This window comes from Phaethon aethereus, assembly GCF_964289735.1.
Source record: "Phaethon aethereus genome assembly, chromosome: 2".
In the NCBI taxonomy this organism is placed as follows: domain Eukaryota; kingdom Metazoa; phylum Chordata; class Aves; order Phaethontiformes; family Phaethontidae; genus Phaethon; species Phaethon aethereus.
The window spans coordinates 28,343,548-28,361,145 of NC_138582.1; the positions used below are offsets into that span (position 1 = coordinate 28,343,548).

The window sequence follows — 17,598 nt, forward strand, 5'->3', positions numbered from 1 at the left end:
CAATATTAAATTGCTGTGTTGGAATAACTGGTTTAGCTGGCTTGATGAAAATGAGGTTCTATAAATATAAAAAGCTTTGTTTTTATGTATTTGTTGGGGAAAGAAAAAGAGTACATTTAATTTGAATCTGCTGGGCATGAAATGAAGTATATTTTGTACAACTGTCAAGCATGGCAATGCAATGATACCTGAAATTGTTTTAATTTTTTTGCTTATATTTTCTGTGGTTTCTGTAATAATTGCTGATTTTTTTCAATTCAGGCTTCAGCTGTATGATTTTCTTTTTTTTTTGTGGTCTGATATTTAAAATTCAAAACAAAGGGAAGCTACTTTAAGAGAAGGAAATTTTAAATTTTATTGTGCAAGACTAAGACTGCTATGATTCTTTAAGGTCTAGAAAGACTGCAGGTAATTGTATGCCCTGTGAGTGGTCGCATTAGTTTACCTACAGCTGTTTTCAGTATCTACAGTTAAGCACATATTTCTGAGTCTTTTTGGGGCTGGGGACTGCACGGCTAACCCAGCACCTCTCTTTCTGAGTGAGCTAACCTGATCTCTCTGCCAGTGTGAATTTATGTGAATTCACTGGCCTCAGAAGGGCGTTTAATCTGGTTTTACATTTGTTAGTCTGGTTTTACATGACATATGCAAATTTCTTCCTTTCCCTCTTCCCTTACATGCTTATGTTATTTCATCCTAACATTTAAGTATGCATGTGATATATTAGGCCAGACAACTGATTTGAAATATGCCTTCATTTTTGCTAATGGTAGCATTTGTTTTGCTTGGGAGCTTATTTGTCAGTAAGTAATATTACCTCATCTAAGAAGGTGTTTGAGATGGAGGGTCTTAATTTCACGGGAAGTTTCTGAGCCTCTCTTTCCCCTCTCCCACCTCCCCACTGCTGCTTTCAGGTGCAATCCAGTGCCCACCATAAAAGATGGTTGGTGTGACAGGCAGCATCGAGGAGGAGCTGACTTGTAGCTAATAATGAGTATTTTCCCACACTGGCTAGACAGTCAGTCATGTAAACACAAGATGTCTTCAATGGCATCATCTGATGATGTGATATGGTAGTCTTCCAAAGTGTGTATTTCCATAAATGCTGAAGCACTGATTGGGGTAATGGATTGCGCTACGTGGTATCGTACACTGATAATCTTCGAGAGAGGGGAAGAGCCTATAGTTTCACTTTTCTGTCACTGGTAGTGGCAGTAAGTAGCAGTGGTAGCACCTGAGCGAGGGTTTCTGGGGGAAATATCTTTCAGTGTTTATTTTTCAACATCTGTCTTGGCTGGCTGAATAGAAACAAAGGAGTTAGTATGCCCGGTTTACTGAGGATCCACGATTCTTGTGTACACCAGCCACGCTGCTAGAGCCGTCTGAATGCCTCTGGTTCTCACGAGGCAAAGGACATAGATCTATACAGGAATATTTACACCATCTGGCTTAGCAGCCTTAGGAATTAATAAATTAGAGGCTCTAACTCTTCTTTTCACTGATTATATGGGGAGTCTAGTCTGCTAATTTAGCTGTCTGCGTTAGACGGGAGAAATTAGCAGCTTTCCTCAGACTGGACTGGTACTTGCTGTTGGGAGGGGGTTTGGCCGCCCTTGCTTTCTATCCTATGGGCAAGGTCTTGCTCCCCAAGCCTACATATTTGACTTAACAGAACAAACTTTTCATTGTTTGAAATATCACCGGGAGAAATTGTGTTCTTGGATGGGTAAAACTGATAGAATGGGGATTTGGGAGCATGATCCACGAGGTGAGGAGCAGTCTGGGCCAGACTGGCCAACACCATTCCACACCTTAGAGGATCTTGACTTGTCCATGACAAATTCCACAGTTCAAAAACAAAGCAAGCCACATGTTTATCCATTACCTCTCGGTAGTCCCTGTGTCATCTTTTCAGAAGTATAACCGTGGAAAATATCACCTCCTACACCCATGTTTGATTCTTTTTGAGCCTAAAGAAATTCTGGCATGTTTTATAAATAGAAGTGATGCCTTTTAAAAGTACAGCCATAATAACTTTTTTTGCTGGAAGAGTAATTTAGTACGTAAAGTTGCCTTGAATCTAAATAAGTTATTTTAGATTATTTTATCTAGTCTATGTTGGAGACTTCAGGTCTAGTTAAATCTAATGGAATACTGGTGTCAGTACTCTCTTAGGACTTTTGTAAAGTGGGTACAGCTATGCTTTACACTTTATATAAGTGCATTAAAAATAAAGGAGTTCATATTTATTTTGCTTCAGACTTTTAGCTGTGCGTAACAAACTATTTACTGTTAATTTAGGACCATACAAACTTGGGTTTAAAAACATAAATATGCTTCTGGAGAGAAAGTCTGGAAATTTTGATTGGCATTGGGAGAGAAAATGTTGTGTTCTTATGTCTAGTGGGAAAGACGTGCGCTATGTGTGGTTGAGTACCTAAGAGCATACAAAGAATACCAGTTCGATGCTGATGGCATTTGAGTTTCTTAGATCAGTCTAACTTCATCTGTAGTTTGTCAAATAACAGGCAATCCTGACAAGGGAAGGTCTTCCAGAGAAAACGGTACAAAATGGAAACGAATTACTGGTCGGGGAGCCTTTGGGAAGCCGCATCTGAAAACACCCCAGTGGTTTCCTCTATAAGTCCAGGAGAAGTGAAGGGAGTGATTGCTAGTGTGGAGGGGTTGTCACTCTGTAGCTTGCAGGAGAGGCCAGAGAGTGGTTTTGGCCAGTGGTTGCTCTGATTGTTCTTCAATTCTTGATGCTGGAGATGGTGGGCACCTCTGCTTCACTTCACTTGGGCCTCAACGTTCAGTGACCTAGTTTTGGAATAGCAGTAATAGTTACCGTGATGTGAAAGGCAAGCACTCAAAACACACAGTTCTTAGTTTGGTAACTTGTCAACAAAATGAAGTAGAAAGGATCCAGGAAACAATGTAAACATGAAAACAGTATTTCAATAATGATTGTGGGACTGTTTGCCTATTAACTGCATTAGTTATGCACACATACAGGCATTATCATGATGCTTGGTGGGATATTTAGAATAAATCCAGATTGTCTTTGCCTTCGTTACAGGCCAACTGGGATGTATTCAGCCATTCATGACAAGGGAGCTTTTAGACTTTATTTTCTGGGGGCTTCTGGAAACTTAGGGCAGCTGCCACAATTTGGCCCTTATTTTGCTTGTCTTTGTTCTTGTTCATCCTAAAGTATTTAATAAATTGTTATGGTGGTAGTAGATCTAGATTTAGAATGTATTCTTCTTCCCTGCATTGCTTTGTATGTTAGAGCAATTTTACATGGTGAGATTTGCAAAGCTGGGAAGGTAGAAGTAGAAAAGAGGCGTTTAAAAAAGGGTGCAATTCTGACAGGAGTCAGTTTTTAATTATTAAATAACTGAAAGTAAATTTATGATAGTTTTGAGACTGTCAAAACATGTCAGATTGTTAAATGAGAGGGAAAACATTATTTTTATAATTTTTTCCCCTCTTTTTAAATGAAATTATACGGTAAGGCAAGTTTATTTCTTTCAGGACAAAATAATATGTCCAAGCAAAGCCAAGCCATAACATTTTGGTCTCAACTCCGAGACTGAACTCATGCATTGCTTATTTTATAATATGTGTAACTATCTGGCCTTCAGCTGTGAACCCATGAGCGTGGGGGACAGTTTTTTGCCAGTCCGCACCTCTCATCCTAGAGAACTGAAACAAAAGGGAGTGCTTCTGCATTTTTGGATCGTTGTCATGATGGTAGGACCAGTCAAGGTACCATTATGGATGAAGAACACGACACGAAGCATTGTCTGCCATTCATCTAGTTTACATCATCCACAAGCTCTTCCTAACAGAACTGGGAGAGAGTAGCACGAAGGAAAATCCCTTTCAGGTTTTGGGAAACAAAACGGAGAGTGCATTATTCTCATGGCTTTTTTTAACACATCTGAAGAAAGCTCTGATAACTTACCCTGAGATAACTTCAGTGAACTCCCAGGATGCAGAATTTCTTCCAGCTCCTGCATATTAAATAAGAAGGAATGGGTACAAATGAGTGTGCTTTCATGTGTTCTGAAGAGTAGCTGGTGATACGAAAAGTTCAACAGTCTGAGCAGAGGAGAACCAAGATAAGACTGCAGCAAGGTTGTGATACTGCTCGTGCAAAAGAGTCATCTTTGGTATGTGAGCTTCATACCCGGCGTGCTGAAAAGGCAATGAAACGTTATGTCGTTTTGAAAACTTTGCTGTGCACATCCGTCACTCGCCTCACATGCATTCTCATTCCTGGTGGATAAAGCTTGCAGGGTTAATGTTTTGTGACAAAAGACAGAGTCTGAGTGTCTGAGCTGCTTTCTGACACTGCCCTTCCGCAAGTCACCTTGGAGGGGAAGGTTCTCCACTGGGGAACTGGAAACCAAGTGGTGTTTCCTTTCTGGGCCAATAACACGACTGCATCTGGTGCTGACAGAAAGTTATGTCTGTATCATGCCTGTCTGAGATCAGTTGTTTATAGCACAAAAACATCCATTGTGTTTAAATCCTTGTTTATTCGTTAGGAAAAAGTCAAAAGGGCCAAGAGACGAACGGAATGAAGCCCGGACCGGTCTCAAACAAGCCCCAGGCATGCTTGGCTGGGAGAGGGTCTGCAGCGTGTTGTCCAAATGTTGTGTTTTACGGCTGCATCATAGGACTTCCAGTTTTGCTGAGGTGTGCAGTGCCCGGGGTGGGTAGGCTTTACCGTATATATTGGGCTTACACCATGCATTCTCGAACAAGTCCGTTTCAACCAAGGCAGATACCTTGTGGTATTGCCCTGCTCTGCGTAGCGGCTGGTCTGAGAGTCTGGAGTTGTTGGTCTCCACGAACATTGCCTTGTAACGGTGCTGTGTGGCTCAGCCAAATCTGAAGGAGGGAAGTTTCTTTATTGACTGTAGCGTGACAGCATTATGGATGAAAGCGTGATGTAATTTGTCCTCTTAGGTAGATTTGTGGTTTTCTGTCTCCCAGTTTGTCACTACTGTGACTCACAACCTCTAGTTGTTACCTGCTTGCAAATTCCATTATATTCTTCTCTAAATAATCAAAATTAGTCCAATGTCATCTAGGTAACCATCGTCAGTATTAAATCCCACAGATTTAGGTCTCGATTCATATAATTTGGGTGGCCAGGGTGGGTTCTAATCCTTTTGTGTCATATGCGGTGTTTGTATTTTCTGTGAGTTTAAAGGAAACGAGACAATGGGCTTTTTTAATTTGGCAGTTTTTATTTTTAACGTGTTGGCACAGAAGTAGTAAGTACTGTACAATCAATATAGAGTGTCTTTTAACAACCTTTCATGCCTGAATATACATCTGGAACTGTTTGCACTAACTAAAAGTAAAATAAATGCCACAGCATATTATACCATACTTTTTTTCATTTAAAAAAGGAAATTGAAAACACACCACTCCTAGAAATGCTTGACATTGAATTGGCTATTGAAATGGTATCAGTAAAGTATTTATATATTCCATATTTTCTTCCATACATCAGCCTTCCTCGATGCGTTAGACTTGGAAGGATGCCACGTGAGCTGAAATGTTTCCATATATGAAAGACCGCCTTGTTTTAAAAAGGGAGTAAATTGTTTAGGGTACAGGAAGTAGAGTAAATCAATTTGAATACGTGCACATCTCTCTTTGCCCCTGCTCTTGCACGTTTTACTTTGTCTCTTCCCTATTTGTCTTCAGAAGCTGGCTGTGCTTACGGTAAATATCCGTGTTCACCTAACAGCTAAATATAGTGATAAAAATAACTCCTACCATAAAAACTGAATGAATGACAAGAACAGTTTCATGAACCAAGAAATCCACAGAATAAATATCATAATTTAAGGTTGGTTTTACAACATTCTTTAATTTAAAACAGGGCAAAATACTTCTGTGGTAAAATCACAGTTCTTCACTCTATACTGTAAAAGAGATTCAAGAATGTAGATTTCAAAATGTTTGGGGTGGGTTGTTTTTTTTTTTTTTTTTGAATAAAAAGTATAACCCAAAGCAAATGCAATAGATCTCTGCATACTTGAAACATATTTTCTGAATTTATTCTAAGTCTCTCACTGCACCAGAGGGTTGTGTGTATGGATTAGGACTAGACCATTATTTCACCATCTATCTCCATCCTGAATTGATTGCAGTGAACACTGCAGAATGAATTGCAGATGTCTTCTTTTCCCTCCGGTTTGGAAGACCTCAGGTTTCAGCCCCATTTGATCCGAACTGGGTAAGGAGTGCAAGTCTGTTAGTGTTTAGAGGGATTCGGTGGAAGAAATCTTCACACCTGAAAGAAGTGTACTGTCTCCGTATACACAGCCTGCGCTCTGAAATGTGTGATGCTGTGTGATGCTGCCTGTATGAAACTTCCTGGCGTGTCCCTGCTAATTCAGGATTATTATTTGAAATGTCAGAGTCCAACAGGACAAAGAATAAAATCAGAACTAGCTTTGCACATGGGGAGTTTGCTTTGACACAAAAGCATAAAAATGTTTTTCAATTCAAAAAAACTAAACAATTTTAAGACATGGTTTTCGATAAGGTTCTTCCAAATTTCAGGCAAAGTTCAATGTATATGCTCCCGTATTGTAAAACTGGGGCAAGAGTACATGAAATCTTACACAGGCAGGTTTTCACATGTAGAAAATAGCTTTTCCTCTTGAGGGTTTCTTTCTACCCCTCCCAAACCTTATCACCTCTGAATGTACAGATAGCAGAATATCCACAGAGAGTTTGTATGAAAAATGTCTATACATAAAAGCCCTCACAGAATGACAAGACTTAGGGGAAACTTGGCTTGTGAATACGATTTAAATATCTTTGCCTTTAGCTTTCATATCATCAGACTATTTTTCAACAATTAAAGTAAAAAGTGTTAGTTATTGGGTTTTTTTTTTTTTTTGTTGATTTGGTTTTTTTTTAATTTAAAAAAGCAATTATTTGTAGAAGCTGGATTTCTAGGCTAAGTATCAGACACTACAAGCTTCAAGGGTTCAGATCACAAGAACTGGTAATGCTTTTATCACTTTATTTATAATTGCTTTGTGCTCCATCGCCACTCCACCCTCTGAGAGATCTTCCTCTTAACGGAGCTGCTGAGGTTCTTGGGGGCTGTGGGTGGTGGGACAGCGGTGGGTGCAGAGCAGGCGTGGGCAGGTGCTCCCAGCCCCGTAGCTCCCACGGAGGTTGGGGAACCAGCTCTGCAAGCAAGGAGCAGGTAAGTAGTAAGAGCAAGAGCAGAATGGCTCCTGCAGAGTTTTGCTGTTGGAGAAGGTGGAAAGGTGGGATGGAGCAGGACGGAGCAGGCTGGTGTGGTGGTGGTGGTTTCTTCCAAGCACGTGGAAGAGCTTTGCATTTTGCATTGTACTTCTTCAAAAGCCCTTCTGCCCACCCCAAGGAGAGTTTCTGCTCTGAGAAGATAATCTTGTACTCTGGTTAGAAGTGTTTTGAGGTGTCCTTGAAGGGAGCTTTGTATCTCCTTACAGAAGGCAGGGCTAGAGAACTTACGGACAACCAGAGATAAATCTGTCTGCCTGCGATCGTACAGTAGCAGAGCGGGGTTTAGAGCTTTGCAAGGGGGAGAGAAAGGTTAAGCAAAGGTAAGTGGTCTGTAGAGGGGTTTTTTTTTACCTCTAAGAGGTCCAAAGAAAAATAATTAGGAAAATCAAGCCTAATGTCAGTAGATTTATATGAGAAGTACAGGAGCCTGTGGATAATTCCAGCGATGTGCAAACTGGGTGGCAGACACTGTTGGAGAGAGTCAAAACCAGTTGGATCACGGTAGAACAGCAATCTGAAATTGGAGGGCAAAACCAACACCCTATTTCCCACGACCGTGTTTAATTTAAGTAACAAAACATTGCCAGCTTTTTGGGAAAGCCTCCCCCCTCCAATCTGAGCAAACCTGAACCTTGAAACGCAGCAAAGGAGGGGGGAGCAGGAGCCGTGCGGTTGGTTACAGGCTCGGGATCGCTTTTAGTTATCAACAGCTGAATTGGAGGATACAGGCTGTGCCTGCTCGCCGCCAGCAGCAGACTGTTAGAGGAGTTCGATTTCTCTCACTCCTTCTTCCACCCACCTCCAGCTCCTCTGTGCCTGTGTCTGCGCTCCCACATGCTTCAAATCTGTGTACCTGGACTGCCTTCCTTAACAGTTCAATGTGAGTGTTAGCAGAATGAAAACCAGATGGACCAGCAGTTCCCACTGTTATCTCCCCACCAGCTCTGGCAAGCCTCCCTTTCTCTCTCCTTTCTTGGCATGGCAGAAATATTTGCCTTTATTTAGGAGGGCTTGGGCTCACTGCTGTGCCTCTTTCCCTCTGTTGCAACATGAGCTGAAAGCTATTTATTCCCTTGTTGCTGAGGTTGGTTGAGGTGAGTGCAAGATGAATTCGGCTATTAAGGAAGCAATTAACATTTCAAGACGAGTTTTCATAGTTCTTTATATTAAATGAATGGCTTGTTGAAGATACAGATTTAACTGTTTTAGTATAGCAATATGGAAAGGAAATTTGTGTAGAATATGTTTAAAAACTTGCTTTTGTTTTCCAGCATGTAATAATTTACTTACGCTTGATTTGCAAATCAAACCTCACCTGTCTGTGTAGCAGCCTTAATATTTAAGTTAATCATTTTGGATACTGTTCCTTACATGGCTGAGGTTTACTAACCTTGTATCAGTGCTACAGATCCTGTAATGCTGTATCTGTATTCCCCTCATCCTCTTCTGGGGGATGTTTCTCTGCTCATTTTCCCCAAACCTGTCTCTAAATTCTGTATGAAATGCCTTTCTTTCCCTGAGAACTGAAGCATCATCTGTAGGCACTTCTACAAAGAGTGAAGGTGGCTTCTGTAACTGCAGTACCTGACACACTGTGTGTCTGGGACATACTTCCTCAGTGTCCTTAGTTTCAGGCAGTTAAAGATTGGTACCTATTATGCATCGTTAATTTTTGTGGGATTTTTTTTTTAACTATGATAATTAAGTGTTCTGGTAATTAAGTGTTTTGAGGCTCTTTTAAATAATACCCTTTAAATTAACATAGCCTTCCTTTGTTAAATGTGTGCATTGCATTTAATTTCTCTTAGGGCCTCTCAGGGCAAATTTCAGATATGATTTTCTGATTGAAGTTTGCGTGTTGTTTTTAAGAACAAGGAAAGCACGACGCAAAGTGGAGTGACAGAATTTATAGAACAGGACGGACTTTGCTGTTGGCTTGAATGAAAACGATAGACTTTACATGCTTACCCGTTAGCAGTGACACTTACTTGCTTTGCAAAGTAGTTTAATGGAGCTCAGGAAGAATTGTGTAGGTCAGTGTATAAAATAAATAACTCTGACACCGCAAAGAAGGGATGGAAGGATTTAACTTATGCCTGTTAAAAGCTAAACTTGGTCTTACTCATCTTTACTCAAGATGGCATGCTAAACCCTGGCATGAGTAAGGAAGGCTTAATTTTGCTTGCAGTTGGCAAATATTGTCATGTTTTGCCCATTCTTGATAAATGAAACATGAGGGTTTGGGTGGGTTTTTTAAAACGTTTGCTTCGATTTTAACGTAGAGGTGTCCAAAAAGGTGCTGGAAAAAGAAGAGACTATAGCTTCTATATCAAGCATCTTTAGATCTTAATTGCAAGAGAACTGTTAGGTTTTCTGCCTGTTTTTGCCTTTTGTTTGTTTTGTTTTCTTGGAGAGGTATGTTTCTACTTATCTTGCAGGTTTTGAATATTACAGTTCTTAATGTGTGAAGGTGCAAACTTAGATGCTTTTTAAAAAACAGTGGTGTATATGCGTGATGATTGACTTACCATTTTGACACGTTGCTTTTCTTTTTCTGGTGAACGTAAGAATAACCAGGGGCAGGGTGGTAAAGCGATGCAGGAGGCACACAATATTTTACATAAGTATCTCTCCATGATTTCAAAGAGAAGCGATGGAGAGGGCAGCAGGTGTTACAAAGAAGAGACATGAAGAGAGCTGGCTTCAACCAATATCCCGCTCAATATCTCACCTGTACTAAAGAGCTTCAGGTTTTAGTTCTGGAAGAGCTGTCATAAGGCGATTTATTACCTTCCTGTCTCTTGGTCTATTTTTTCCTCCTGGCTAACGTGAGAGCCTTGAAGGGAAGTGGCATTATTGCAGCTCCAGGAGTGCTTGGGAGGTAGCATCTGCACATGCTAGAAATAAAGACAAAAGGTAATGCAGCACCGCTACAAAATGAGGTTTTACCATCTGTGTTACACCTTCTTAAGTAAGGTTTAGATGATGTAATTTGGGAAGAGCACACTGGAGTAGATAATCAGGTGTAATCCTTTGCAGCAGGTGCTGAAATGGCTCACTTCTTGTGTTGCTTTTAAGTTTTTGTCCGAGGGGGTGTGCCTGGGGAAATAAACCGGTGTGTTCCTGTGGTGTGTGTTGCAGATCGCACTGAGAAGCATTCCACAATGCCAGACTCACCTGTGGATGTGAAGACACAATCCAGGCTGACGCCTCCAACCATGCCACCTCCTCCCACTACCCAAGGAGCTCCAAGAACCAGTTCATTCACGCCCACAACGTGTAATTAAGACTTATTTTCTTCCTTTTCTTCCATATTCTTTCTATTCTGTATTGTAAGAAGCCAAAGTATGTGACAGGAAACCTGCATGACATGGTGGGAGCAGCATTTGGTTGTATGGCGATAAAGTGGTTAAGCAAAACTAAGATCACAACAGATTAATGCATCTTTTAAGGTATTAAGTCACTCAGCTCAGAGTTGTGTTGTTATTTCATTGACAGCTTGGCCGCAGAGAACAGTGAGCACCGGTTTCCTGTGTACTTAATGCTCAGATCAGTCCTTCTGTGAGAAGTACAGAAAACTTTCTTCTCCTGTGCCATTCTGTTGTTTTGTTTAAAGGATCCTGTTCCCTATTGTATAGAAACTTCAGTAGTAATTCTTCAGGGGTTTTTTGTTTATGTTTTTGAAGTGGGGGTATCATAAAGAAAGTACTTATCTTCATCCCACTTGTGATTGAATGAAGAGTTAAGTGCCATATAATGTCTAGTTAATAGTCATATATAACAAAAATAAGGGCCTTTTACTGTTTTATTTAGAGATTTGTAGTTTGTGACCACTTCACTTCTCTAAATCACTTGGGGCTGCATCTCAGTCTCAGTTTATTGATGTAAACACACAAGAAACTCTACGAGTCTTGATGGAATTACTCTGCATTTGTATCAGTGTAACTGAGATTTGAATCTGGCATGTTGTCTGGACTATTCTTTTCACAGCCATGAAATGATCCACATTTCTCTTACCAAGTTTTAGCTGCAAATTTTTTGGTCTCTTTTATACTGCCTGGTAATAGTATAAACATGAGAATGTGTTTACATTTCACATTTTAAATAAAACATTTTTAGAACAGTAGAATACATATGCCTAAACAGAATGAAGGCAGCATCTTCTATTTGTCTTGCCTATGTCTGTCGAGTCTCTTTCTGTCTGTTAAATGCCTTATTTAAAATTCACCTCTATGCAGAAGGCCAGCTGGAGGCCTTTGTACTACTTATCTCAGGGAACCCTGTCTTGACGATTTACATCGAACTTAAACAGTGAGAAGGGTTTGTGCCAACTATTCGCATAAACTCCAGTTTAACCCAGTGACCCTGATCCTGCAAAGATTTGTCTGTTTTGCTTAACTTCAGCACCTGAATCATCCTAGGAGCTGCTCTGGTCTGAAGTTAAATTGTTTCTAGCTTTTTGCAGGATGAGGCTCTTACAAATTAAGCTTTCTAGCGTGATGCACTTTGCACAGTTCAGGGTAACCTTTGGCAATCATAAAAGGAAGACGACAATGTTCTTCTTTAATCACTCTTATAATCCTCAGTGTACTCACAAGATCGCTGAATGTTTGTTTATTTGATCGGGTTCAGCACTTTGGAAGGTGTGTGAACCATAGCTAGATTTCTGGGGCTGTTTATATGAAGAATAAATAAAGTCTTAATTTTAATTGCCTTTTACCCTGTCAGATTTTAGAGTTTGGCCTTAATGGTTCCAGCTTGTACAGTAAACAGTCACTTCTGTTGGAGTGTCTGTTAGATTTATTATTACTACAGCGGGAATGCCTGTAGGCCAGGAAGATCATACTTGCTTTCTGGTCAAGAGTATGCTTGTTTTATTTGGTTTAAATGATTAAAAACTCTTGACATATATTAGTTTGAAATTTTAAATGCTAAATTCTGTTCTATTAATAGCATGGCTTTGTTTTAGAAATGACAGAGATTTTTGCCAGTTGGCAAATTCAGACCTTATAAAGAAAGAGACAAAATCATTAGTGGGGTGTGGGCTATTAAAAAAAAAAAGACTTCTAGAGAAGCTGCATTTGGGGAGTATTTCCATATTTCTTTTGTTGTGGGAGAAATTTTGCCTGCCTTTCTCCTCCTTATACCTGTTAGGTAGTGAACTCTGCTGTTCTGTGCTTTCTTGATCCTAGCCCCAGGACCCTTTGCCTAGAGCAGCCCCTTAGCAAGGACTGAGTTGTTGGCTGGTGTCAGGCTAGAGCAGGATATGTTCTTATTCTTCCCAGTCCTAATTTGCTAAGTTCATGGTATGATGAGTTTTGGCTATGCAAGTTTCTTGCAGTCATGACGTATTTGTTTACTCATATCTCACTCTACTGCAGCGCTCAGGGAGCATGGCTTGGAGCTGCACGTGGAGCTGAACTTGCTGAGGCCATCTTCTTTCTATTTCTGCCTTTTCCACTTCTTGTTCTCCCTAGCCCATGCAGATAGAATAGGCGACCAAAAGCTGGGATAAAACACAGGCAGCAACTAGATAACCACTCAGACAGCATTTTCTGTAGTGCTTCCAGAAGGGCACTTCAGTCACTAGGGCAAAAGCTCCTTCAAAGGTATTGCAGTAATGATTTAAGTCTGGTGATAGAGTAGTGATGTATATCTAGTAATAGGTGTTCACCCTCAAAGAGGACTTGCTGTCTAAAAATAAAGATGACTGCTGGAAAGAGAAAGGGATGTTTGGCTTCAGAGAGGCCGGTCATTGAGAAACATTGAAAATACTTTAAGTTGCTCTCTCGCCATGGTTATGCTTTTAAAGAGGAAGCAATTTAGACTAATACATCTATGCATTTTTGATTGTAGACAAATTCCTGATTTTTTATGGTTTTTTTTTTTTTTTTGAGGTGGCTTCTGGGTGACTTCCCAAAAGTCAGCAAATTTCTCCAGGGCAATGGCTGGCTGAGCACTGCTGCTGCTGAGTAGAGTCGTGTGCTGTGTGCCCACACCTGCCAGTGCACTGGTGCGTTCGATTTTCTAGGGAGCTGAGCTTTTTCTTGCCATTCACTGTCATTTTGGCGAGTGAGACTCAAAACAAACTCAACAGAGTGCGTTTGGCTGGTGCTGTCCCAAGTAACCTGGGTGGAAAAGGATGTCCTGTTTGATTCTCTGCTCTCTTCTGGGGTGTGGATAAGAATCAAACTGCAACTGCTTCCAAAAACTAACTGTTGCTGTCTTCAGTATGTCTGCATGAATCTCATTGCCATAAATGATGAACATTAGTACTTTAGATAGTTATTCTCACAGCAACCTTGCAACAGGAGGGGAATGCTTTCCTATCCTTTTTAGAGATATGGTATTGGCACATGAAAGCCAAGTGATTTGCTTGTGGTCTCTGGGAAGTCTTCTGAAGTCTAACTTCATGCTCTAGCTGCAAGGCTTCAGGCCACAGTGAGGATGGCACCATTTGTACCTGCACAAACGACTTTGTGTGCTCCATATGTTAGCAGCTAGGGAAATCCCTATTGGAAAAAATAACCTTCTCATTGGGTGGTGTAAGGTTAAAACGTGAAAGTCCTGTTTTATAAACACAGCTGTCAGTTGTGTGTACAAAACACAAGTAAAAATATTCAGAGATAAACTGAGGCTTCGTGAAATATGTCTGCACATTTTTTTCTACCTCAAAGAGCAATTTTTTTGGTCTTCAATCACACATGCACTCATGCTTTTTTTCTCTCTGTTTCCTTCTCTCTCTTTTTAAAATCCTCGGACAAAAGGCTGGTATTCAAATGATGCTTTTCAGGTCTAGGAGTACTTTGGAGGGGCTGTGTGAGAGGCAGCTGCTGTTACTTCCAATCCATACACCGTTCAGTACCAGCTACTGGGAAATAGATATAAACTGCAGAGCGTCGCTCTGTCAAAAGGCTAATTATCTTTGATTGTGCATCTTAATTAATTTTGAGGTCAAGCACAGAAAACATAAGCTGATGGATTTTCCCCTCTGTCTTCTTCCCCTCTCTCTCTTCCCCCCTCTCTCTATTTTATCTTCCCTTCTCTCTTTTTCTTTCAGTAACCAATGGCACTAGCCATTCACCAACAGCGTTAAATGGAGCTCCATCTCCTCCTAATGGCTTTAGCAATGGGCCATCCTCTTCCTCTTCCTCTTCTCTGGCTAACCAGCAGTTACCGCCAGCTTGTGGAGCTAGGCAACTCAGCAAACTGAAGAGATTTCTTACAACCTTACAGCAGTTTGGCAATGACATTTCACCAGAGATTGGGGAGAGAGTGCGTACCCTTGTGCTAGGACTTGTGGTAAGCAAAAAAACAATGATGTAATAACTGTGATCTTTTTCTCTTCTTTTCCCATTCTTCTATGCTTGACGTGTTTGTTATATAAATGAGTAGGTCACATACACTGCATGTATCTGACTTTAAGGATACCAAACATGCAAGAATGAAGTGCTGGCTCTTGCTGCCGGAGCTAACACAAGTAACTTGACTAGCTGTCCATGAGTGGCAGCTATGCTCAACCAGATATAGACTTGACTCTTTTTGACAGTATAGTATTATGCTGTAATGCTGTGAAAGGGTTTTCATTCTATACTGGCAGCACCCCTAATGTAGATACACCTTGAGTTATACAATGTAGTAAAATATGGTTTGGCTTGCCTAGTTTAGTTGGCTGGGGATAGGAGAGTATCCTACATATGTAGGACATGTACTATATACACAGTGGCAGAATACTGGTTAAAAGGATGAGCTGAATATATGTTTGGACTGTGGTTACGCAATGGAAAACCTTTTCTCAGTATTCATTGAACCCGACAATGAGGGACCTAACGGTGCATTGCTGCTACTTAAGGCACCTTATTTATAAGGTGATCTTTATGTGATTATATGGTTGAATGAAAATTTCAGCTTTTTCTTACCTACATCTGTCAAGTTGGGCTGCTATTTTACAGGCAAACTGTTGCAAATCTGGCCCAGGATTCTTTTTATTCCCAGTAAAGTCCTCTCTCCGCCAGACATTGTTGTCTCCCATGTATCTCCTTCAGCAATAATTAGATGTACCAGGAAATATGCTGTTGTGGTGCTCTAATTTACATCTGTTCTGAGCAGCTACAGTTGCCATTGACTTCATTTGGAGCAAAGACAGCCAGTACTAGGGCTCAGATGTCCTCTGCTTTTATCTTCACAAAACGCTACCTGACAGCAGTGGGTGCCCCTTCACTTGAGTCTGTGTCAAAGGGAAGTTTAATGTAGGCAGTGTAACTTCAGTAAGTCCTACTCTGCATTTGCTTCCATATCCAAAATGCCAGTTTAATGTGGTTTTGCATGTCACATGGTTCCCCGTAAAAAGGGGAACTAGTAAAGAAACTAAAGACAGCTTTGGGAGTATCTACCTGCCCTGGATTTTCAGATCAAAAGTGCTTGCCCACTGTTAATTACAGTTGATTTCTACCTTCATCTGAGCTCTGAGGAGCAAATTAGGATCTTTTCCTTGGGAATGTCCACATATGACTTACTCCCTTGGTCAGCCCTGTGCAGCATGTGGTCTTCATGATTATGCCCTCATCTGCAAAGTAATGACTTTCCTACATAGCCTAGAACATAGTAAACAAACCTCTTTGTAAGTACAAGAGGCAAAGTGCAGGTTTCCTCCTCAAACAATTAATAACGTGCCTTTAAAAAATGTGATTTTTGTGTGTGTACATGTTAATTACCACTTCTGCATGGGGAACAAAATTACAAGAGGCTTCAGTAGAAAAAAAAACGTTGAGAAAAGCAGCTTTAACTGACATTTGAAATGTGAATGCATTTCCATGCTTAGCACCTGAGAGCTTAAACTGTACTCTGAGCAACAGGCACTGAATGTCTGAGATGCTGGTGGTTTCCTTTGAGTATTTTAATAAGGTGATAATTTAATATGCGGCATGCTTTTCTTTATCCTCTTATCAATATCAAGAACAAGTTATTAAGCAATTTCAGAGTGCTTTGGTTACTGTTTCTCTTGCTAAGTGTTTTCATTATTTTGTCACCAAGACAGAATTTTTTTTCTCAACAGAATTCTACTTTGACAATTGAAGAATTTCATTCCAAACTGCAAGAAGCTACTAACTTCCCACTGCGACCTTTTGTCATCCCATTTTTAAAGGTATTGCACAGTTCAGTGATCTGGAAAGTATTTCAAACCATATTGTTGCTAGGTCACAGATGCATGTTACAGTTTTTCTTTTTAAGAGAGTCAGGAAAATGAATAACGTTTAAGGGCTTCTTTCCATAGCTTTTAGTGCACGGAACTACTTTGAATATATCGTTTGGGTACCCTTCCTGGCTATTCACAGGAACTGTTGGTTCCCTAATTCTATAATCACAGTTGTTTGGTTTAGATTTTTAGTTTGTAGGTATAGAAGCTTTTACAAACTAAACCTTGAGCCTTGGTTATAATAATGTCATGTGCTTGCAAAAAGCTGGAGTTTTGCAAACTTTGTGTGATTCAGAGGAAGGGGGTGTCAGGAATTCCTGCTACGAGCCCTTTTAGAAAGTGCTGCTGACCATTAGTACACGATGAGATTGTGACACTCTGCCATACAAGGAAAAGACTAATTATTTCTTCTGATTCCAGCCACCAGTACCAATGTGGTGTCTTAACAAGGCTGGTAGCTGCATCCACTGGTTTATGCTTATGCACCTTTTGTTAGAAATTAAAGATAAAACCTCATCCAAAAGCCAATTAATGAAATACAACACATGATGCACAAATCTGAATCAGGGAAGCAAAATCTTCTTTGAAGTCAGGAAGCTATCCCGCCTCTCACCTGTCAGTAACTACCTCCTCTGAACTGCCGAGATCTCTGAACAGTCAATGTTGCCTTCCCAGAGCGTGTTTGTATTCTGCTTTGGTTTTGCTGTGGAGATGAATTTTCCCAGGGATAAGGTATTTATTGTTCCCATATTTTTTTCCCCTATTGTCAGTGAGTGGGTGGACATTTTGTATTATTTTCATCAGCGTGTACATGTATTCCTAGCTATTCTGTTGTCCTGAAGCACTAGTATCCTCAGCGGGTTTGCTTTCATGTTTTTCCCCTTCTTGGTTGGCTGTGTCAGATGGGCTGGCTCTATGCAGATAGTATAGCTGTTACCTTGGTACATTGCCAGATGCTTTCTTTTTGGAATTGAATATGCTCTTCCACTTGCAGTTCCATCAGCTCTGATATTCCTGCTTAAATCATTCTGGTTTATTTTCATGGCATCTAGTTTGTTTTCCTTTTAAAAGCCACTTCAGAATTAATT

The 17,598-nt window shown here is 40.4% G+C and overlaps 1 protein-coding gene across 2 annotated transcripts in view; it reads left to right on the top strand.

Moving 5' to 3' along the window:
- The window catches only part of RUNX1T1 (RUNX1 partner transcriptional co-repressor 1), a 117,860-nt gene that overhangs the window by 55,054 nt on the left and 45,208 nt on the right, over positions 1–17,598 (top strand). For both annotated transcript variants that reach the window (XM_082015313.1, XM_082015312.1), the window contains exons 2-4: positions 10,456–10,593; positions 14,375–14,616; positions 16,370–16,459. In XM_082015313.1, coding sequence (XP_081871439.1) covers positions 10,456–10,593; positions 14,375–14,616; positions 16,370–16,459 — 470 coding nt within the window. The remainder of the gene's footprint in view (positions 1–10,455; positions 10,594–14,374; positions 14,617–16,369; positions 16,460–17,598) is intronic.